This window comes from Scyliorhinus canicula, chromosome 14 (assembly GCF_902713615.1).
Source record: "Scyliorhinus canicula chromosome 14, sScyCan1.1, whole genome shotgun sequence".
Taxonomy (NCBI): domain Eukaryota; kingdom Metazoa; phylum Chordata; class Chondrichthyes; order Carcharhiniformes; family Scyliorhinidae; genus Scyliorhinus; species Scyliorhinus canicula.
The window spans coordinates 57441807-57465212 of record NC_052159.1 but is presented as its reverse complement, the minus strand read 5'-3'; the positions used below and the strand labels follow the sequence as shown (position 1 = coordinate 57465212).

The 23406-nt window shown below is 45.8% G+C and overlaps 1 protein-coding gene across 4 annotated transcripts in view; it reads right to left on the bottom strand.

Moving 5' to 3' along the window:
- Positions 1-23406, bottom strand: part of cenpj (centromere protein J) — a 120718-nt gene that overhangs the window by 52599 nt on the left and 44713 nt on the right. For all 4 annotated transcript variants that reach the window (XM_038818700.1, XM_038818697.1, XM_038818699.1 and 1 more), the window contains 2 exons: positions 16581-18267; positions 5413-5545 (listed from right to left, as the gene is read on the bottom strand). In XM_038818700.1, the coding sequence (XP_038674628.1) occupies positions 5413-5545; positions 16581-18267 (1820 nt within the window). The remainder of the gene's footprint in view (positions 1-5412; positions 5546-16580; positions 18268-23406) is intronic.

The following is a 23406-nucleotide window of genomic DNA, read 5'->3' as shown; positions in this document are numbered from 1 at the left end:
TAACTGTAATATAATAATAATAACAACAATAGCTTATTGTCACAAGTAGGCTTCAATGAAGTTACTGTGAAAAGCCCCTAGTTGCCACATTCCGGCGTCTGTTCAGGGAGGCTGGTAAGGGAATTGAACCTGCGCTGCTGGCATTGTTCTGCATTACAAGCCAGCTGTTTAGCCCACTGTGCTAAACCTGTAGACCAGTTAGTTGAACATCAGTTGTAGACAAAGTCTTAGAATGTATAATTGGTGATAAAATTAATGGAACAATAAAAATTTATTTTAAAATTTCAAGTTTCACAAATCAAGGGTATAGTTAATTGAGTACACCAAGTGGCTATGTTGGCGGAGGCTGGAAGAATTAGGCAGCTGTATACCAGGCTCCGGTGGCGAATGCAAGAACCAACCGGGTCCGGTCAGAATATTTTAGTCTTTGTAGGGGGACAAGACAAGGTTGTCCGCTCTCCCCACTGCTGTGTGCCCTGGCTATAGAACCCTTGGCAATGGTGCTTAGGCCATCGAATGTCTGGCGGGGGATAGTGAGAGTGGGGGTGGAGCATAAAGTCTCGCTCTACATGGACAATTTACTCCTTTATATCACAGACCCGCAGGACGTCAGAGGGGATGGCACCGGAAGAAGTTGGGCGGTTTTCAAGCTACAAGCTAAATATGGGAAAGAGCAAGGTGTTTGCGATTCAGGCACGGGGCAGGAAAGGAGATTGAGGGAGTTACCTTTTAAAATGGTGGGGAGGAGTTTCAGGTATTTGGGGATTCAGGTGGATAAGGATTGCGGGCAGCTACACAAGTTAAATTTGGGTAGAGCGGTCGATCAGATGAAAAGGGATTTCCGCAGGTGGGACATGCTCACAATGGCACTGGCGGGGAGGGTGCAGACGGTGAAGATGACAGTCCTCCAGAGGCTGCTGTTCTTTTTTCAATGTCTCCTTATTTTTGTCCCGAAGGTCGTTTTTGGGGAAAATGAATGCGGTGATCTTGGGTTTGGTGTGGGCTGGTAAAACCCCCGAGGGTGAAGAAGGCACTCCTGGAACAGGGTCGCGGGGATGGGTCTTGGCCCTCCCGAGTTTTATGAGCTATTACTGGGCAGCCAACATTTCGATGGTCAGGAAGTGGGTAGTGGGGGAGGGGTCGGTTTGTGAGCGAGTAGAGGTGGCATCTTGTAATGGCACGAGCTTGGAGCCTTTATTAACGGCGCCCCTGCCATTCGCACTGGCTCGGTACTCCACAAGCCCGGTGGTGGTGGCAGCCCTGAGGGTGTGGGGGCAATGGAGACAGCACATGGGACTGGAGGGAGCATCAGTGTGGTCACCAATTTGTGACTGTTTTGTCACTGTTTTGCTCCAGGGGTGCTGGATGGGGGCTTTAGGAGGTGGCAGCAGGCAGGGATTAAGACACTTTGGGATCTCTTCATTGAGGAGGGTTTCGCGAGCCTGCAGGCTTGGAGGAGGAGTTTTGAGTTGCCGGATGGGAAAGGGTTTCGGTACCTGCAGGTACAGGACTTTGCTCGGAGGCAGGTTCCAAGCTTTCCTCACCTCCCCGAGGGAACTACAGGATAAGGCGATGTCAAAAGCGGGAGTTGGGGAGGGGAGGGTCTCGGAGATATACAAGGAATTAATGGAGTTGGAAGGGGTCCCAATCGAGGAGGTGAAGAGGAAGTGAGAGGAAGAGTTGGAAGTCGGAATATGGGAAAGGCCTCGAGGAGAGTCCAGTTCAAGGTGGTTCATAGGGCTCATATGACTGTGGCCCAGAGGAGTAGGTTTTTTGAAGAAGTGGAGGATAGGTGCGGATGCTGTGGGGAAAGCCCAGTGAATCATGTGCTAATGTCTGGATGTGAGCGAAGTTGAGGGAATTCTGGCAGGGTTTGCGGACGTCATGTCAGAGGTCCTGGAAGGGAGGGTGACTCAGAGTCCGGAAATTGCAATAATTGGGGTATCAAAAGATCTGGGGACCCAGGGTGGAGGGAGGCCGATATCCTGGCCTTCTCCTCCCTGGTGGGCGATGGAGGGATTCGGAGCCTCCAAAGTCAGGCGTATGCAGGGTTTCTCAGTCTGGAAAAAATTAAGTTCGCCGTAAGAGGTTCAACTGTCCTACTGTCACATCCTTTATAATAGGCACTAGCATTTTCTCTACTACTGTTGTTAGGCTAACTGGTCTGTAATTCCCTCTTTTCACCCTCCCTCCTTTTTAAAATAGTGGGGTTACATTCGACATTCTTCAATTTGCTGGGGCTGTTCCAGAATCTGCAGGATTTTGGAAGTTGACGACCAACACACCCACCATTGCCATGGCCACCCATTTTAGTACCCTGGGATGTAGATTATCAGACCATGGGGATTTATCAGCTTTCAGTCCCACTAATTTATCCAGCACTACTTTTTTTTTTTTAAATGTAATTCTAAATTTCCGTCAATTCTTATCATTAGACTCTTGGTTCCCCAGCATTTCTGGGAAGTTATTTGTGTCTTCCTGTGAAGTCAGAACTAAAGTAGTTGCTTAATTGCTCTACAAATTTCCTTGTTCTCTATAATAAATTTGCCGATTCCGGATTAACATCTGTGCTCACCAATCTTTTTCTTTTTACGTACATATAAAAGCTTTTACAGTGTGCTATTATGTTAGACCATAAAAGACCATAAGAGGAGAATTAGGCCACTCGGCCCATCGAGTCTGCTCCGCCATTCAATCATGGCTGATATTTTTCTCATCCCCATTCTCCTGCATTCTCCCCATAAGCCGTGATCCCCTTATTAATCATGAGCCTATCTATCTCTGTCTTAAAGACACTCAGTTATTGAGCCTCCACTACCTTCTGCGGCAATGTGTTCCACAGATTCATCACCTTCTGGCTAAGAAATTCCTCCTCATCTCTGTTTTAAAGGATCGTCCCTTTAGTTTGAGATGGTGTCCTCTGGCCCTCGTTTTTCCTACAAGTGGAAACATCCTCTCCACATCCACTCTATTCAGGCCTCACAGTATCCTGTAAATTTCAGTAAGTTCCCCCCTCTAAACTCCAACGAGTACAGATCCAGAGTCCTCAACCGTTCCTCATACGACAAGCGTTCATTCCAGGGATCATTCTTGTCAACCTCTTCTGGACCCTTTCCATGGCCAGCACATCCTTCCTTAGATACCGGGCCCAAAACTGCTCACAATACTCCAAATGGGGTCTGACCAGAACCTTCTACACCCTCAGAAGTATATATCCCTGGTCTTCTATTCTAGCCCTCTTGACATGAATGCTACCATTGCATTTGCCTTTTTAACTGCCGACTGAACCTGCACATTAACCTTAGAGAATCATGAACAAGGACTCCCAAGTCTCTTTGTGCTTCGGATTTCCTAAGCATTTCCCCATTTATAATATAGTCTATGCCTAAATTCCTCCTTCCAAAGTGCATAATCTCACACTGTTCCACATTGTATTCCATCTGCCATTTCTTTGCCAACTCTCCTAGCCTGTCAAAGTCCTTCTGCAGCCCCCTTGCTTCCTCAATAATACCTGTCCCTCTACAGATCTTTGTATCATCTGCAAACTTAGCAACAGCGCCTTCAGTTCCTTCCTCCAGATCATTAATGTATATTGTGAAAAGTTGTGGTCCCAGCACCGACCCCTGAGGCACACTATTAGTCACTGGCTGCCATCCTGAAAAAGACCCCTTTCTCCCCACTCTCTGCCTTCTGCCAGTCAGCCAATCCTCTATCCATGCCAGGATCTTACACTTAACACCATGGGCTCTTAATTTATTTAACAATCTCATATGCGGCACCTTGTCAAAGGCCTTCTGGAAATCTAAATAGATCACGTCCACTGGTTCTCCTTTGTTACTTGCAAATTTACTCATTAACTCTATTTTTCCCCTCTTAAGCAATATCTTAGAACCATAGAATTCCTACAGTGCAGAAGGAGTCAATTCGGCCTATCAGGTCTGCACTGACACTTTTGATAGAGCTCCCTACCCAAGACCACTGCCCTGCCCTATCCCCATAATCCCACCTAAGCTGCACGTCTTTAGTCACTAAGGGGCAATTTAATATGGCTAATCCACCTACCTGCACATTTTTGGGTTGTGGGGTCGAATCGCAAGCAAACACGGGGAGAATATGCAAACTCCACACTGACAGTGACCCAAAGCTGGGATCGAACCTGGGACCTCAGTGTCGTGAGGCAGCAATGCTAACCACTGCGCCAGCGCGCTGCCCCAACCTTTTTTCTTAACTGGCAACTGATACAACAAATCAATGTTTGTCTTTGTTGATTTGAGTTTACTTGTTAGAGTAAAAGGCTTAAAACTTGGAACCCTGTCCTTTGATTATTTCCATTGGTTGCCGGGAAATTCATTTTTTATGAAAAGTTATCAATCGTTACGAGGATTGTAAAAAGACACAAGAGAGTGCTTTTCTTGCAATTATGTTTCTGTATCAACTGCTTTCATTGCCTATTGATTGTTCAATTAGTAGCAACATTTGTTACTCACTTTAGAAAACATCAACTTTTTAAACCTGCTTTCGCCTCCCTTACAAAGCTATCACTCTGTAATCATCTTTTATGTTACACAATAGACTTTTAGATTTCAGGTTGTCAATCAAAACCTACAAATTCTACTTTCTAAACAAGTCGCTTCTTGAGTGCTTACAATAATTGTTTTATGTTTCTAAATTTTTGTCACAAATAATGCAATGTGTATTTGCACAATTTGAAACTAAGTACTAATGGAATATGTATTAAAGTTGCTTGCCAAAGACTAAAAACAAAGTAATTTTGTAGCCTTTCTTGGTTATGGAATGTACATTGGTGAGAGATTCCTAGTTCTGAGCGGTCAGAAAAGATTGCCTGTGAAACTAAGAAACTTTCCAAAACATATATTTAGCTGACAGTGTTTTCTTGGTTATCTTTCAAAAATAGACATTCACACGGCAGAATATGCAAGTCACATATATCAAGTTCAGATTTAAGTGGGATAGAATTGTTACACTAAAGGGAGATATTGAGGAGTACAAGTACAAATCTGTACTCAAATAAATATTTACGGGAACACCCAAAACTTTAACAAATAATAATAATAATACTCGCTAATTGTCACAAGTAGGCTACAATGAAGTTACTATGAAAAGCCCCTAGTCGCCACATTCCGGCGCCTGTTCGGGGAGGCCGGTACGGGAATTGAACCCACGCTGCTGGCATTGTTCTGCATTGCAAGCCAGCTATTTAGCTCACTGTGCTAAACCAGCCCCTAAACCATTACTAAAATAGTAATGTACAGTGGAATTTTGTACAGATTATTTGCTTAATTTTATGCATTAGGAATTGGGAAAGAACTTTTCTTTATTTCAGATCAAATCACGGAGAAAGAAGGATTGCATTAGTGTTCTCTTCTAGTGAAAATAACCATGCACACTTACCTAAGGTCCATCAGGGTTTTTTCTCTATCATTTCGGAGTTTGGCCAGTGTAGCATTTTCTGCTCGAAACTGGTCAATTTCAGATTCTAATTCTACCAGTTTATCCCTCAGCAACTTGGACTGGATACCAGCACCTAGCAAACAGCAAAACCTATTTAAAATTAATCCGGTCAAGTATCGTTTTTTGAATTTTACTGAAAAACTGGAAAACTAACACATTGTTCATGTTGACGAGAACATACAATTTATGACATTCTAAAAATTGACAATGGTGGGGGGTGGGTAGTAGCTTTCTTCATTGTTCACCATAAAGTCAGTAAAGCACCCATTGAAACAATATGTGCCAGTGCTCACATTTTCACCCCCCCCCAGAAGTACTGCATTTCTTCCACCAGAGATACTGTGGGCAAACTACAGAATCCCCAAATAAATTCACTCCAATGTATGCATCAAATACATTTTACTCCAATATATGCATTGTTTTATATATACATTTATATACAATGTTTTGTGTTGTGAATCATTATCAATTGATATTAAGATAATACATTTTCTTTATCATTGGCAAATGTTCTAGTCTGTCCTTTTTATGATGTTACTTTTCTCTCACTGATTACACTTCACAAGATTTTGTCTCCCAACAATTTTTAGCAAAACTAATTTGACATATTACTGTCATGACAACTGCGCACTCACTCCTTGCTATTCCTAGGAAACAAAAATATTTTTCAAAAACTTCAACTTTTCTCCAAACTATTAAATTCCACTGCAATTGTTCCTTGCATTTTAAAATTCTTTTCACAGGATGTGGGCTAGGCTACACTTAGTGCTCATCTTGAATTGCCCTGGAGAAGGTAATGGTGAGCCGCCTTCTTGAACCACAGCAGTCCATGTAGTGTATGTACACACACAAGGTGTTGCATAGAATCCCTACACTGCAGGAGGCTATTTGGCCCATCGAGTCTGCACCAACCCTCCAAAAGAGCACTCCTAGACCCACTCCCCCACCCTAGTCTCCGTAACACCATACAACCTGCAGATCTTTGGACTGCAGGAGAAAACCGGGCCTGCAGCCAGAGGAAACCATGCAGACACTGGGAGAACATGTAAACTCCATATAGACAGTCAGTCAAAATTGGAATTGAACCTGGGTCCCTGGTGCTGTGAGGCAGCAGTGCTAACCACTGTAGAATAGAATCCCTACAGTGCAGAAGGCGGCCATTTGGGCCATCGGGTCTGAACCGGCGCTCTGAAAGTGCACCCTTCCTCGGCCCACTCCTTCACCTTATCCCCATAACCACACCTAACCTGCACATCCCTGGATACTAAGGGCCAATTTTATCATGGCCAATACGCCTAACATGCACATCTTTGGACTGCGGGAGGAAACTGGAGGAAACCCACTCAGATACAGGGAGAAAGTGCAAACTCCACACAGACAGTCCCCCAAGACCGGAATTGAACCCCGGTCCATGGCGCTGAGGCAGAAGTGCTAACCACTGTGCCACCACCATGCCACCCTTCCAATTTGCTACCTTTCAATTCAAAGGGATTGTTCTAGAATCTGGTGAATTCTGGAAGAACAATATATTCATCATCTCTGTACTTTTTTGGCCTATATCCGATTAATTTCTCCAGTACTTTTTTCATTAGTACAGATTTCCAAAAGTTCCTTACTCCCAGGAACTGTACTGCCTCGTAGCTAAGGGCAAGGGCAGCGGAACGTAGGAGAGGGTGAGGCATAGGCAAAGGGAGCGGACAGTCAGCGGCATTAGACAAGGGTAAGATCAACCCCGGGAGGGGGACCAACACACTAGTGGGGAAAGCTAGTGCAGGAAGTATGGTAGCAAAAGGGACAGCGGTGCTCCTCCCGGCAGAGAGGGAGTGCCTGGCATGGGGAGATGAACACAGGGACAGGGATGGGGAAAGCAAAGGGGGAGTAACGGGGGACAGGAGGGGGGATAGTAGGGCAGACGTTGGGGGGGGGGGGGGGGGGGGAGACACACAAGTTTAACACGAAGAGAAGAAAGGGAAGGGTCTTGAATTGGTTTCAGCAGGTGAAGGGCAGGTTGAGTACAAGATAGCGCCACAAGCAGCTACTTTAGGAAGGTCCCTAAACTAACAGAAACCCCATGTGCAGTGATGCACCCACGTGGCAGACGTATGGTTGGCAGCCATGTTGGGAGCCCCCTGGACAACGGAAAATGTCGAAGCGCAGGGACCTGACTTCATGGTGAGAATGGAGACCGTGGCCATTTTGGACGGCCCCCTAATAAAGGGGAACCCCGGAGTAAAGAGGAGCGTCCACCAGGTAAGTATGGTTGTTCACACAGTGAATGTAAGGGGACATAATAGCCCAGTGAAAAGGTCCAGAGTTTTCACCCATTTAAGAAGTTTAAAAGCCGACATAGTCTTCCTGCAAGAAATGCATCTGAGGGAGAAGTACCGACTGCAGGCAAGGAAGGGCTGTGTAGGATAGACATACCACACATGTTATGGAACGAGGAGAGGGTAGGGGGGAGAATTGTTCAGTAAGAGGACGGTGTTTACAGTGACAAGGACGGTTATGGACCCAGAGGACAGTACATCATAGCCATCGATGTCCTGGACCAGTAGTTCTGGTAAACATGTACGTGCTCAACTGGGATGACACAGACTTTATAAAGGAGACCGTGGTGTGAGGAGGAATTCTTGTTCTTCTCACCGTAACAACTTCTTTGCAGTGGGGAAATGGTGCTTCCAGATATAGTCAGAGCGAATACTCCACGACAGTCATTTCTGATCATGCTCCACACTACATGGATTTGAGGTTGGAGACTGGGCGTGCCCAATGCCCCACATGGAGGTTGGACACAGACCTCTTGGCCGCCAAGGTCTTCTGCCAGAAAACATCCCAGGCCATAGGCGAGTACACCAGGTGAGAAAGTCTCACCTTCCATGTTCTGGGAGGCACTGAAGGTGGTGATTAGGGGAGAGATTATAGGTTACAAGGCACGTAAAGACAGGGAAAAGGGCGGCAAGGCAACAATTGATCGACTCCATCCTGTAGATCAGTGTTCTTCAAACTCGGGGGCGTCGGGAGGGGCCATCCTTTGCGGCGCTCCCGATCGCGCAAATCCCCACGCAGCAGCCAGCTTTTAATAACGCCGGCTGCAAGCAGCCTTTAAAATGGCCGCGAACATGTAAACAAAAAATTTGGCTGCATTGCGCATGCGATCATCGGCATGCATGCGTAAGACTATGCGCATGCGTGCCGATGATCGGGCCCGCATGCGCAGTGCTGCCACTTTTTTTTTTTTTAAACGGTCGCAGCTTTTGTTTTTGACTTTTGAAGCAAATTACATGACACTTTATTTGAGAAGGGAGAGGCGGGAAGTGGAGGAAGATTTGCTGGGGAAGATTTGTAATCTTTTCGCAGAATTTACCAGGTCACCTCTCAAATCTGAAATTCACTTTGACATCAGCATGCTTAAAGGTCGTGGAACACACGGGAAAAAATAAACAAAGACGTCACAGTCAAAACCTTGCATGAACACTCGAGGGAAACAAATGCTTTGCACATTAAGACGCACTTTCTAATTTTAAATTAAACCCAAAGGCTTGACAAAGTATCTTTTCTCTTGGAAGCCGTGCGTCAAAGATTACAAACGAACTGAAATCCTCGAAGCTCTAAGTGGAGGAGCAGGGTGCAACATTTTGGAAAAACGAGCAAATAGGAATCGTGTGGGCTGTGCACATCCATTGTATCGCACGTGTAACCTGCCTGTCAGCTGGGTGTGATAACAGGGGCTCTGTATCGAGTCAAAAGGTTTGTGCTCTCCCTGCTGGCTGCTGCCAAAGGGCTCAATCGTGAGACTTCATGGATACTTGTTCACACATCACCACTTCAAAACCAGAATAGTTAATCTTGCTGGCAACCAGAATGCAGTTTTGACCTTTGCAGCAAGTGGATAAATCAAAAGGGTATTAAGACCAGGAATGAAACGTAAAACTATGTGGCACACTGGAATTCTACATTTAATGTTGTGTGGATCAAGTTTACAAATAAGCCTACAAGCAACTGTGTTAAGAGGGACCACTTTAGAAGAAGTTAGAGCAAGATTTTTTGCCGTCTTCGCCCCTTCAGTGGGGAATTGGGTGTGATGCCCATGCTCTGTGATGCCAGGGTGTAGCTGACCATCGGCAAAGTGGCGTGGCTCATGGTGATGCCCGGGATTGGTTGTGTGACACTGACAGCCGCCATGGAAACGGGTGTAGCCATCCCCTGGTCAATGGTCTGGGCCAGGGCAGAGGGGGCAGGGCAGCGCTGGAGGGGGGCCCGCGCTAGAGGGCACCACCAGGTCCTGCCGCAGCTGCAGTGCCTGGCTGCTCAGCGAGTTGTGGGCCTGCACAATGCTGTGGTTGTAGGCGGTGACCGCGGTCATGGTGGGCGGCGCCACCAGCTGCTCCGCCGCCATGGTCAGGGTCACCACCTTGGGCTGGTTGCAGTAGTGGGCATTCTGCTCCAGGAGGACCTTGTTGGCTTGCTTCTTGAACTCCTCGACTCGCTTCCGCAGCATCAAGTTCTCCTCCTCCAGGTAGCGGTAATCAACCATGATCGTATGAGTCGGCAAGTGGCCGTATTCATCATAGGCATCGGCGAAGGATGGCAAGGTTTGATCACGTAGCGCGCTGGCCCCGTCGCCCCCAAAATGGAGGAATTTGCACCTGGACCCACGCTGGCAGCTGCCGTACAAATGGTTGCGGCAGATGGGCACCACCCCTTTCCGAGGGCCGTCTCTCCATTCAAGGCGCCGGCCTCCGACCCTTCGTTCGTCCGCAGCTTTTTGTTTTACAAGTTCGGGGAGGGGTTTTATTCATTTAATTTTTTTTTTTCATTTATTTTATTCATTTTATTTTTTTTTTACAAGTTCAGGGGGGTTTTATGTGATAAAATTTTACAGGAAAAAAATGCAGAACTTTGGACAGATGGAGACTCCATACTTTCCGACACCGGAAGGCTTCACCTTCATCCAACAGGTTCCATTGGAGGAGCGTGCACGAGGGCCAAAGGAACCCAAAACCATTTCCTCCATTTTTATCAGCAGCAAACAAGGCAAGGGAAAATGGTGGGTCGCTCAGGTCAGCCGGCGGGGGTTGTGAAGGTTCGCCGGCGTGGGTCGTGAAGGTCGGCCGGGTTGGGTCCGAAAGGTTGGCCGGTTGGTAAAAATGGGTCCCCGGAAAAAAAGTTTGAAGTACACTGCTGTAGATCGGCAGAAAATATTCCGAGGCCACGCCCGTAGAGCTTCTGACGGAGAGGAAAAAGCAACATATGGACTTTAACCTGCTATCCACCTGGAAGACAGACACGGGGGACCTTTTACGAACACGGAGAGAATGCTAACTGCCTGTTGACAGCTGAGAAAGCAGGCAGCCACGAGGGAGGTAGCACAAGTGAAAGATAGCAGAGGCGGACTGTTAGCCAAACAAAAAAAGGCCTACCAAGCATTTGAGGCCTTCTAGTGTGGGCTGTACACCTCCCAGCCTCCGACAGGGACACGGGGATGAAACGGTTCCTCGATGGACTGTACATGTCAGTCGTGGGGGAACGACAGACGGAGGAAACTGGAAGCACCAGTAGGACTGGGAGAGATCATGGAGAGTATCAGCTCCATGCAGGCAGGGAAGTCGACGGGACCCAATGGGTTCCCTGCGGACTTCTATACAAAATTTGCACCCACAGGAAACCTACGCAAATTCGATTACACATGCCATGATATCGCTGATACTGAAGAAAGACAAAGACTCGATGGAATGTGCATCATAAAAGACCCATTTCACTGCTCAATGCAGATGCAAAAATACTCACGAAAGTCCTGGAGAACTGCGTACCAGAAATGGTCACAAAGGACCAGATGGGCTTTGTCAAGGGTAGACAGCTAACTGCGAACGTCAGGCAGCTGCTGAATGTGACGACGACATTATCCGGGCAGAAAATGCCAGGTGACAGGGAAAAGGCCTTCGACAGAGTCGAATGGAAGTACCTCACAGAGGTACTGTAACAGTTTGGGCTAGGGACAGGGTTCACCTCGCGGGTGAAACTCCTGTACAACACCCCCAAGGCGAGCGTACAGAGCACCACCACAAACTCTGAATATTTCCAGCTGCACAGAGGCACATAGCAGGGACGCCCACTCTCCACGCTTCTGTTCACTCTGGCAATCAAACCCCTGACGATCACTCTGCGAGATGCAAAAGGCTGGAAAGGTATCCAAAGAGGCAGAGAGCAGAACGTTTCACGCTATGTGGATGACCTGCTCCTCTACACCTTGGACCCACAGAACGGCCCGAAAGCAATCTTGAAGCTTCTGGAAGAGTTTTGGGCCTTCTCGGGCTGCAAACTCAACCTGGGCAAGAGAGAGGCATTCCCAGTGAACCCGAATGGGGAGGGATAGAGCTGGGGGGACCACTTTTAAACTAACTCAAAGCAAATTCTGCTACCTGGGGGATCATGATGGCCCATGTCTGGACACGGACCAGTCTGACGGAAAGAAAGAAAGAAAGAGAGCGAGAGAGAGAGGGCGCGATTCTCCGCTCCCCACACGGCCTGGGAGAATCACGGGAGGGCCCCCCGACATTTTTTACGCCCTCCTGGCGCCCCCTGCTATTCCCGGCGATCGGCGATTCTCCGAGCCTGATGGGCCGAGCGGCTGGACCTTCATGCCCGTTTCACCACGGCGGCAAACACACCTGGTCGCTGTATTCGTGAAACGGGCGCCAGATGCCCGTTTGGGACATCTAGGGGCCCGATTGGGACGGGAGCACCACGACCGTGCTCGAGAAGGGACAGGCCCGCGATCGGTGCCCACCACCAAAACGGACGCACTCTTTCCCCTCCGCTGCCCGGCAAGATCAAGCCGCCACGTTCTTGCCGGGTGGCTGAGGAGAAAGACGGCCACCGCGCATGTGCGGGTTCGTGCCGTCTGCGCGATGAAGTCATCCGCGCAAGCGCGGGTTGGAACCGGCAACCCGCGCATGCGCGGATGACTTCACATTCTCGGCGTGACAAAGTCACTGCTGAGAAAGACGGAGGCCCGCTCCTAGCCCCCCGGGTGGGGGTGAATTAGGTGCGAGCTCTGAGGTCGTCGTGAACCTCGGCCGAGTTCACGACGGCCTTCACGAATTCAGCCCCCTGCGGAGAATTCCACCGAGAGAGAGAGAGAGAGAAAAAAAAAATAGAGAGAGAGAATTCTTTTCCAGCTGCAGAAATTCTGCCAAGTCGCTCACCATCCCAGCCTTTGGCGGCTCGGAATCCTGCCAGCATCCCATCTCCGGGCTATCAGGGAGGCCAAAACCTTCGCCTCGTTCCCCACCTGCACTCCTGAATCCTCCAACACTCCAAATATCACCACCTCCGAATCAGTGCAGCCTTTGCCCCAAAACCGTTATCATAACCTCCGAAAAGCTCTTCTAGAATCCCCTCAACTTCGGGCAAGCCCAGAACATACGGCCATGGTTCGCCAGCACTCCTTCACACCGCCCACACCTATCCTCTACTCCTGAGAAGAACAGACTCATCCTCAACACCATCATGTGGGCCCTCTGCACCACCTTAAATTGATTAAGGCTGAGCCTCCTTAAGGCTTCCCGCACACTCCAGCCCCAATGCTCCTCCAAGCTTCTCCTCCCACTTCCGTGGGGGCGGCCGTACTGGTAACAATGGCGCCTCCCTGGGGGCTCCCACTGCTTCGGTGGAAGGAGGCCATGCTTTGGTTTCCTCTGTTCCATCTCCCTAATATTATAATTGATTAAAAATACTCTATTTTTAAAAGAACAACAGTGCCTCCTTCATAACAAAGTTCGTAACCTGCAAATACTGGAATCCATGGCCCTTTGGTAGCCAATACGTCACCTCTAGCTCCTCCAGGGCTGCAAACTTTTCTCCAACGAATAAAGCCCTGAAACATTCTATCCCTACCTGCCACCACCCCTGGAAACCCACATCCAGCCCCACCGGTGCAAACCTATGATTAACATAGATCGGCACCCACAAAGACATGCCTTCCAAAGCAAACCGACGTGCTGCCTACACTAGTTCCAGACTCTCAATGCTGATACCAGCATCGGGCTCATGGTGTACCTGACCAGCAAGAATGGAAGGGACACAAAAACCAATACCCTCACACGGGTCCCCTTACATGCGGCCACCTCCATCCGCCCTCAAACTGACTGCTCCTTCACTGCCCATTTCCTCACCATAGTAATGATTGCTGCCCAGTAATAATTCAATAATTCATCAATTTTAGCAATGCCAAACCACCCCTCCCCCCCCCCCCCCTGTTGCTTCCTCACCAGGAACACCTTCCTAACCTGCGGGCCCTTCCCCACCCACTCAAAATCATACCGTTCACCTTCCTAAACAAAAAAATGTGGGGACAAAAATCGGGAGGTTCTGGAACACAAACAAAAACTTTGGCAGCACCGTCATTTTCACTGTCTGTACCCAACGCACCAACAACAGTGACAACACATCCCACTTTTTAAAGTTCTCCTTCATTCCCTCCACCAGCCCCGCCAGATTCAACTTTTGCAGTTGGGCCCAACTCGGTGTCACCTGTACCCCAAGATAGCAAAACTCGCCCCACCAAACAAAACGGCAGTTCCCCCAGACTCCTCTCCTCTCCACGTGTGCGAATTGGAAACACCTTGCTTTTCCCCATATTCAATTTATACCCCTGGTAGCAGCCAAACTTCTAGAGCATCCCCATGATCCTATCGAAGCACCTAACTGGGTCCGAAATAAATGAAACCATTCTCCTGCCAAATCCCCATCAAATTCCTAACGGTCACCAGCCTGCCCCTCTCCTATCGCTCCCGGCACACACTCCTCTATCCACGTTGCCAACACCTTTGCATCTACATTCAGCAGCAAGATCAGCGATACGACCCACACTGCTCTGGGTCTTTAATCTTCGTTAGGATAAGCAGCCTCCACTGCAGTCGGTGGGCCCCTCCTTCAAATCCACCCAATGCGGCGCATGGTGCGAGACCACAATCGCCGAATACTCCAATCCTACCACCCCTGCCAACAACGCCTTGTCCAAAAAAAAAAGAAATCATTATGGAAGTACATCCAGTGCATACGAGAAAAAACGGAAACTCCTTGGCCTCACAAACTGCCACGGGTCCACCCCACCCATTCACTCAATAAACCCCAACAATTCCTTAGCCAGCGCCAACATCTTCCGGGACCTAGGACATGACCCACCCAACCCTGGATACAGAAGTGTTAAAATCATCCCTCATAATCAGCCGGTGCGTGTCCAGGTCCGGAATCTTCGCTAAGACCAGCTTCTCAAAATCCACATCGTCCCAATTTGGGGTATATACATTGCGCATTGCCCAACGCTTCTAAAGGTCAAACATCATGTACTATTTAATTCCCAGCCTTGGTCATACAACAGCCACATTCCCCGTAATGGTTAATAGAAATCTGTAGAATAACTTCATCCATTTAGTTGTGAAGCTTTGTGCATCGAATGGCTGCCTTTAGTGTTTTCTATTTTCCCATGGTGTTACTCTAGTCAATAATGCCCCTCAGTAATCTCTCTCTTCCTGACCAACTCGGCTTATTTTTATCTAAATTACTACTCTTCTTTACAGTCTTGACACTTTAATCACGTTACATAAAGCAAATTAAATATTGGTACATACGAGTAGGATGAAGACAGTGTAATGACCCCCACGAGGACAACCCGATTGATCTCCCCATGGGGCTCATGGAAGAAAAGCTCCCCGCTGAGGGGAGAAGGTCTAACAGCCGGGGCTTGTTAAAACCCACTGATAAAAGTCGGCCAACAAGGGAAGCGGCATCTTCGGCTCCTCGGACTAGATGTACTTCTCGCCGCTATGCGGCTTTGCTTTGGCTTGTTGAACAAACCTTTTTATTTGAATCCTTCTCAGGATTCCTGTGATTGTAATACTGGCAACGAGGAAATATGAACTACAAGCAACGATTCTGGACATCCAGACAACGGCTGAATCTCGCTACAGAGGAACAAGGTCGGAACGGATTTTAAAATGCTGCTCTTCGGTAGGCTCAATGCTTTTGATGTTTTCTTAGCCTTAAATCACCCCCGTTTACATTCCCTTTGTCTTTCTGTCCATGAGATGTCTTTGTTAATCTCCACCTATCACTGGCCCTCTATCCAGCCTCAGTAACCCCCCACCCACCCCATAGTCAATGTTAGTTCACTGTATGACATCCGCTTGCCTCCATCTCCCCTATCCCATATCCCTCTTATGCCTCCATGTTGCACAATTTCTCTGGGCAGCACAGTGGTTAGCACAGTTGCATCACAGCTCCAGGGTCCCATGTTCGATTCCCGGCTTGGGTCACTGTCTGTGTGGAATCTGCACGGTCTCCCCCTGTCTGCGTGGGTTTCCTCCTGGTGCTCCGGTTTCCTCCCACAGTTGAAAGATGCGCAGGTTAGGATTGGCCATGCTAAATTGCCTTTAGTGTCCAAAAAGGTCAGGTGGGGTTACTGGGTTATGGGGATAGGGTGTGGGCTTAAGTAGGCTGCTCTTTCCAAGGGCCGATGCAGACTCGATTGGCCGAACGGCCTCCTTCTGCACTGTAAATTGTATGATCTATGAATTACCACCCTTCCATTGGCCACATTTAACTTATTAAAGCACAAGATGAACACTAACCTGGGTACAGATTAATTTTTATCCAAAGCTCACCATGCTGAGTTAGTAGGAAAGATGTTTTAAAAGCAAATTTCCAAACTTCTTGGGTATGCGTGGGATTGAGCAGTAGATGGATTAAATACTTATCAACTCTTCGTTCTTGACATGCGGTCTACCTGCTATTTCATCCCTATCTCCGTCGTCATCATCCCCGACTGCCTGCATCCCCTCAGAGTACACATCACAAAGCACTAAAACAGGAACAGCAGTTTGTTTTTAAAATTGTTAAATAATTCAGGGCCATACGCTATATTTAAAACTGATGGGACACCTTGCAAATCATTTCTTAATCTAGCCCTTGGTCATTGAAGATTAACCATACTAGCTCTTGCCCAACAGAAATATATGGAGTACCACAGAATTCTACAAGCTTTCTTAAATTCTTAAGTGAAAATATATTTCACATTTATTAATGTAAAATGAAAATAGATATCATACCTAATGGTTTATCATTCACAGCTTTAAATTTTTGCTCCAGTCCTTGATCAGATCCAAGTTCGGCCTTAGGTTTCAATGAAGGAAACAGCCTTGCTATCAAGTCAGAGATGGGGGGTGAATCTGTGGATTTGTTCATGATGTTTACATCCACAGCCTCTCCCTTCTTAGCAGAAGCCACTTTTCTTCGCATGACTTTATCCTCAATAGCTTTCCTAGAAGAGGAATCTTCAGCATCCAATACAGAAGTATAAACAGGTTCAGTTGAGTTATCTGCAGTGTTAATGGGTCCATCCTCTTCCAGGTCAGCCCATGTTTGGTCATCATCAAATTCAACCTTTTCTTGATGTAAAGGTGAACTGTTTTTGTACCTAGAATTAAAGAGTGATGAATCTGGTTTCTGGCTCAAAGAAAACTTTTTGTTTTCTATTACAGTAGGCATTTCAATATCAACATCAGACAATGACGAGGATGACAAGTCCAGATCTGTGTCTATGTTCCTGTCTTTACTGAGACCATCTGTGGGCTGTTTTCTACATTTAGATTTCGGGTTGTCTTCTTTGTCACTGCTGCAGATCACTGGCTGTTTCTTCATTGTTTTTTCATTTGTCAGTGTAGAATCAAGATCATCTATTTCTGAATCCGAAGTGCTATCATAACTGGTATATTCATCCTCCAGAGGATCACATTCAACATTTTTGAAAGCTACTTTATCCCTGACTGGTGAGGCAAAAGCATTTTTGAAATTTTCCTCTATTGTAATCCTATGTTCTAAAATATCACGACTGTTAAGATCGACATTTTCCTTTCCTTCAAAATCTGTATTCCCATGATTCATTGGCACACTTGAATTTTGGGCCACTTGTTGATCAGATTTGATTGGGGTAGATGACAACCTGCGACCTTTATTGATTTGCAAATCATGCTGTACCATTTTTAGTACAAAGGAAGAATTACTAGAGAAGGAGAGTTCTTCAGCAGCTTGCTCCAGAAACTCAAACTCATTCAATTCGACATTTTCTTTCTCTTTTTCCTTGCTCCACTTCTCCAAATGTTTCCGAAATGATATTTCAAGTGTACATTCAGGTTTAGTTGCATCTTTATTACTTGGCCATGTGGGAACTATATTTTCATTTGTCTCAAATTTCTCACCATTATGAACTGGCATTAGTCTATCTAAAGCTACGCTGCTCTCTCCAGTATGTTTTGGTGCACTCTGTTTGCATTCCTGAACAATGTTTGCACTTTCAGTTTTACAGTTGATCGCAATTTTATGGACATTTTGAACTTTACCAACTGGTGTATTTTTTATTCTCTCTGTCTGCATTTTCGGAGGTGACAGGTAGGCGCGATCTCCATTACCATTGTCTAAGACAGTTACCTTTTTAACACACAAGGCAGAGTTGTACTTTCCTTTACCACCTAGCTTTGGGTTGTTGCTAACCCCAGTTAAGTCTCCAAAATGGTTTTCTTTGTTCAATAATGTTAATTTGCGTTGCAATTTTTGATGTGTTGCGTTCATTGAGCTTTGAGAACCCGTTACTTGCTGGTCGGTTAAGTTCATTTCCTTATCAGCTTTGTTAGTTGCCAAAATACTTGACTTGACTTTTGAGAATCTTGCTAGTCCTTCACCACGCTTAAGAAACTTTCTTTTCTGGTTGCCTTTGCCCTCAGAAAGTACTGCAGGCAGCTGTAATTAGAATACATATGGGTGAGTAATAATAATTTAGTCAGCGTTTTGGAATTGTTTTTTTTTTAATTTAATACATTGTGACGTATCAGAAAACATTACAAAAAAATCAGATTTTCATTTTCTAAAAACATGAGCTTCCAAACTCACCAACCAAATGTCATTCCAGAGCTTTTCTCACATACAGGAAGACATTCCAAAGTACTTCATACTATAGCAGAAAGTAACATTGGCCTAAAATTCACTGGAACAATTTGTAGAGTAATTTTGCTAGTGGTGCAAATTGCTGGAAGTGCAAGCTGATAATGAGATCAATCGGACATCTGTATACTTGGTGAATGGCAGGACCAACAATCTATCTCCTTAATTATTGAGATTTAAAGATAGCGACAGAAAGAAGAACAGAGAAGGAAATAGGGTGAATTAAAGTCAAATTGTATACTGAAAAATAATAAATAAAGAGAAGGAAAGAAAGATTAGATTAAAATCTGAAAGTCTCTCAGGAAGGGGTCAGCTATTTAAATTTAAATGAAGTGCAATAGATGCTAGTCCAGCCAGCAATGCCCACATCCCATAGACAAATAAAACATTTAGGACTGAGGAAAGGAGAAACGTCTTCACTCTTTTTACATAGAATCGAATTTACAGTGCAGAAGGAGGCCATTCGGCCCATTGAGTCTCCACCAGCTCTTGGAAAGAGCACCCCACCCAAGCCACAACCCCACCCTATCTCCATAACCCAGTACCCCACCCAACACTAACGGCAATTTTGGGCACCAAGGGCAATTTAGCATGGCCAATCCACCTAACCTGCACATCTTTGGACTGTGGGAGGAAACCGGAACACCCAGAGGAAACCCACGAACACACGAGGAGAACGTGCCGACTCCGCAGAGACAGTGACCCAAGCCGGGAATCGAAACTGGGACTCTGAACCTGTGAAGCAATTGTGCTAACCATAATGCTACCGTGCTGCTCAAGGAGGGTTGTGAATTTTTGCCATTATTTAACAGAGGGCTGTGGATGCTTATCTGATGAATATATTCGAGATAGAAAGAGATTGATTTTTGGGCATTAAGGGAATCAAGTGATGTGGAGATAAAGCAGGTAAATGGAGCTGAAATAGCGAATCTACCATGATCTTACTGAATTGCAGAACAAACTCTTTTGAGCTGCTTGGTTCACTTGTGCTCTTATTTGTTATGCGATGAGAGGGAGAGATAAGTAAAATATATGTATGTATTTAAAAAAATTTTAAAATCTCGGAACAATCTACTTTCAGGAATAGGACTCCACAGTTTTAGTTGTTCCTGTTCTGAGCCAGAATGGTTGACTGGTATTGCAGGAATGCAAATCCAATCACTAAAAAGATCATTAAGGGATGAAGTACCAGACCTAACTTTCTGTAACAAATTTAATTCATTTTAACTACGTAAGCATAGCAATTTTTTGAACTCCTGGGGGAGGAATTAATGGTTTTCATTTTTTACATAAATATTAATTTAAGAAAAAAAAAATTTTCTTGTCCTTAGCCTCAGGCATATTAGGATGCTGGCAAAGGTCCAGGGCATAAATTACTACATCTCCATTACCAGGAAGTGACACCTCCATTACCAGGAAGTGACAACTTGTTAGTTCAAAGTCAGAAGTATGTAGGATGGAATCTCCAAAAGTGAAGCATCCCTTTGCTTCTTGACAGATGAAAGCACATATTTCAGAGAAGATGCATAGTCAAATTTGTCTTTCTCTTCATTTGAATTTTAAAAGTATCAATGGCATGTTTCATTAAAGAGCTGAAAACTCTCCCAGTATCTTGCCAACTTTCCCCTAAGGCTTTAAAAATAGATTAACTGAACATGCATAGCATTTTGCAAGGTTTTGCAGTGTACAAAAGAACTACCGACATGACAATTTCACATACAATGGATGACTCTGAAATGTATTGATAAGTTGGAGTTAAAAGGTGCTGCTCTGATGACATGAAATAGGCTTCTAAGAAAGAAGACAGGAAAAATACAATTTATGATTACACTTGTTCAACTTGGTTCTGTCAGCCTCTGATGTCATTCTTTCACATGCATTGAAAGTTGTCCACTGTAAATTTCAATGATATGGGAAAAAGAAAAATATCCACGGCAAGTGTCACAAAGAGCTTTTGCATTTCTTAGTCTTTGAATAACATTCTGAACAGCGAAGTTATGTCAATATCCTCTCATTTATCCCTCGGCCAATACCTCAAATAGATTACCTGCTCATTTATCTAATAATTTATATCAAATTTGACATTTCCCAAAGAATGGAACGTTCCATATATTATAACAGTAGGTAGCTAATAGTGAATTGAAAAGTAAGGTGTAGCACTCCACTACACTACACGCACTGCATCAAAGGCAACTTCCAAAACCTTCTCATGGGCAAGAAAGAATGGACGACAAATGTTGACCTTGGCAGTGCTGCCCAAATCCCATAAATGATTTTTTTTTTTTAAGTTGAAAAGGGTCCATGTAACATACGTTACGCTTGACAATATCCGGCTGAATGTAAAAAACAGAAAAAAAAGTAAATATGGGTAAAGAGAAAGTAGGGGAATAGTTTGGTAGTTAACAAAGTGTGCACAGTGGTTAGCACTGCAGCCTGTGGCGCTGAGGACCTGAGTTCGAATCCCGGCTCTGGGTCACTGTCCATGTGGAGTTTGCACATTCTCCCCATGCCTGCGTGGGTTTCGCCCCCACAACCCAAAGATGTGCAAGGTAGGTGGATTAGCCACGCTAAATTGCCCCTTAATTGGAAAGAAATAATTGGGTACTCTAAATTTATTTTTAAAAACGAAGTGTCAGTGGGGGAATATTTAGGACATGGTGATCATTGTATTTTAGGTTTAGGGTGATGATAGAAAAGGAAAATATGCAATCCAGAGTAAAAATAATTAACTGGGGAGAGCCAACTTCAATGGGGCCAAAACAAAGCTGGGCTGCTGAGACTGGAACGAAAGGTTGGTGGGAAAAACTGGAGGAGTTGAACAATGGGCTACCTTCAAAACAAAAATGGTCAGGACATAGTCCTTAAAAGGGAAAGGCAGGGCAAACAAATACAGAGCTCCATCGACGAAAAAGGAGATAGCAATTAAGATCAGAAAGAAAAATCTGCTTATGACAGGTGTCAGGTAGAAAATACAGTTGAGAATCAAGAGGAGTTAGAATAAAGAACAAAGAACAGTATAGCACAGGAACAGGCTCTTCAGCCCTCCAATCCTGTGCCAATCATGCTGCCTGTGTAAACTAACACCTTCTGCACTTCCGGATCGCTCTACTCCCATCCTATTCATGTAATCGTCAAGGTGCCTTAAAAGTCACTATTGGATCTGCTTCCACAACCTCCCCCGGCAGCGCCTTCCAGCACTCACCACTCTCTGTAAAAAATCTTGCCTCGCACATCTCCTTAAACTTTCCCCCTCGCAACTTAAGCCTATTTGGTTAGGTGGATTGGCCATGCTAAATTGCCCTTAGTGTCCAAAAGGGGTTGGTGGGGTTGCTGAGTTGCAGGGATGGGTTGGAGGTGTGGGGTTGAGTGGGGCGGTCTTTCCGGGGGCTGGTGCAGGCTCGGGTGGCCGAATGGCCTCCTTCTGCACTGTAAATTGTATGATTCTATGATATTATGTCCCCAAGTAATTGACTTTTCCACCCTGGGAAAAATGCATCTGACTATCCACTCTGTCCATGCCGTTCATAATTTTGTAAACATCTATCAGGTCATCCCTCAATTTCCATCATTCCAGTGAGAAGAAATCTGAATTTATCCAACCTCTCCTCATAGCTAATGTTCTCCAGACCTGGCAACATCCTGGTAAACCTCTTTGGTACTCTATCCAAAGCATCCACATCCTTCTGATTGTTGTAATTAGCCGTTCCCCAATTTAGCACCTTAATCCGCATTCAGAAGGTTCAGAGGGGAGGTGAAAAAGTAAATTACAAAAGCAAAGAGGGTGCAGAAAACAATGGGACAGGCCTCCATCTTGTTGCTGTTAAAGAAGGACAAAGACACGGTGGAGTGTCGGTCGTATAAGAGGAATGGGATGCCAAGATATTGGCAAAGGTGCTGGCAGTAAGGATAGAGGTGTGCCTTCCAAGTGATTGGGGAGGATCAAACGGGATTTGTTAAGGGCAGACAGCCCTTAACATTAAAATGTGAGGCAGCTGCTGAATGTGGCGCTTACTCCAGCAAAGGGGAGGGAATTGGAAGTTTTTTTTAATATAAATGTTTTTTATTGGGTTTTTTGAACAAGGTCTATTTACTGTTATGTACACAGAATAATATATATATATTATAGAAGAGAAGGGCACACACAAAAATACCAAAAAAACCAAAAATAATTTTAAAAAAATAAATAAATAAAATAAAGTAACTGGTACGGTATTATACACCAGCTCAACAGTACCAACTCTGCCCAATTGGCAATATTATTTACAACACATAGGAGAGAGAGAGAGAGAGAGCGAGAGACTGACTGAGGAGGTAGATATACATTTGGGTGCCGGAGAAACAATTACAGAGGGCAATACTCAAATGGGTCTGGTGTTAGTGTTGTCACTTGCTTCTCCTGGACAGATTTTGCTGCCGTTGTCATCTCGCGCTCACCTCCGCCTCAGCCGTTCGTCCCGTCTTTCGCCTATACTCTCCTTGCTCTCTGTTCCTGTAGATGCCAAGTTTGTTATCGTTTCCCCTGCCCTCCTTCCGGCTATCATTTCCCTGCCTGCCACCTCCCTGGTTCTCCTCTATTGTTCCCTGACTCTTCTCTCTCCCCCTCCTGCGGTTCACCTTTCTTTCATCTTAGTTTTAGCTGTTCCGCTCTCCTCCCCAGGAATAGATCTGGCTGGTCTGAAACCCTAAAGACCGCCACTTTTGGGCATGGCTCCACCCTCATCCACGCCACTTTGGACATTGCCTCGAGAAGGCTGTCCAGTAACCCGCAAGTCTGGGGCAAGACCAGAACATGTGGGCATGGTTGGCCGGGCCTCCTTGGCACCATTCACTCCTTTCCTCCACCTCCAGGAAGAACCTACTCATACGGGTTCTTGTTAAGTGGGCTCTATGTACCACTTTTAGTTGCGTCAGGCTGAGCCTTGCGCACGTAGGGCGAGT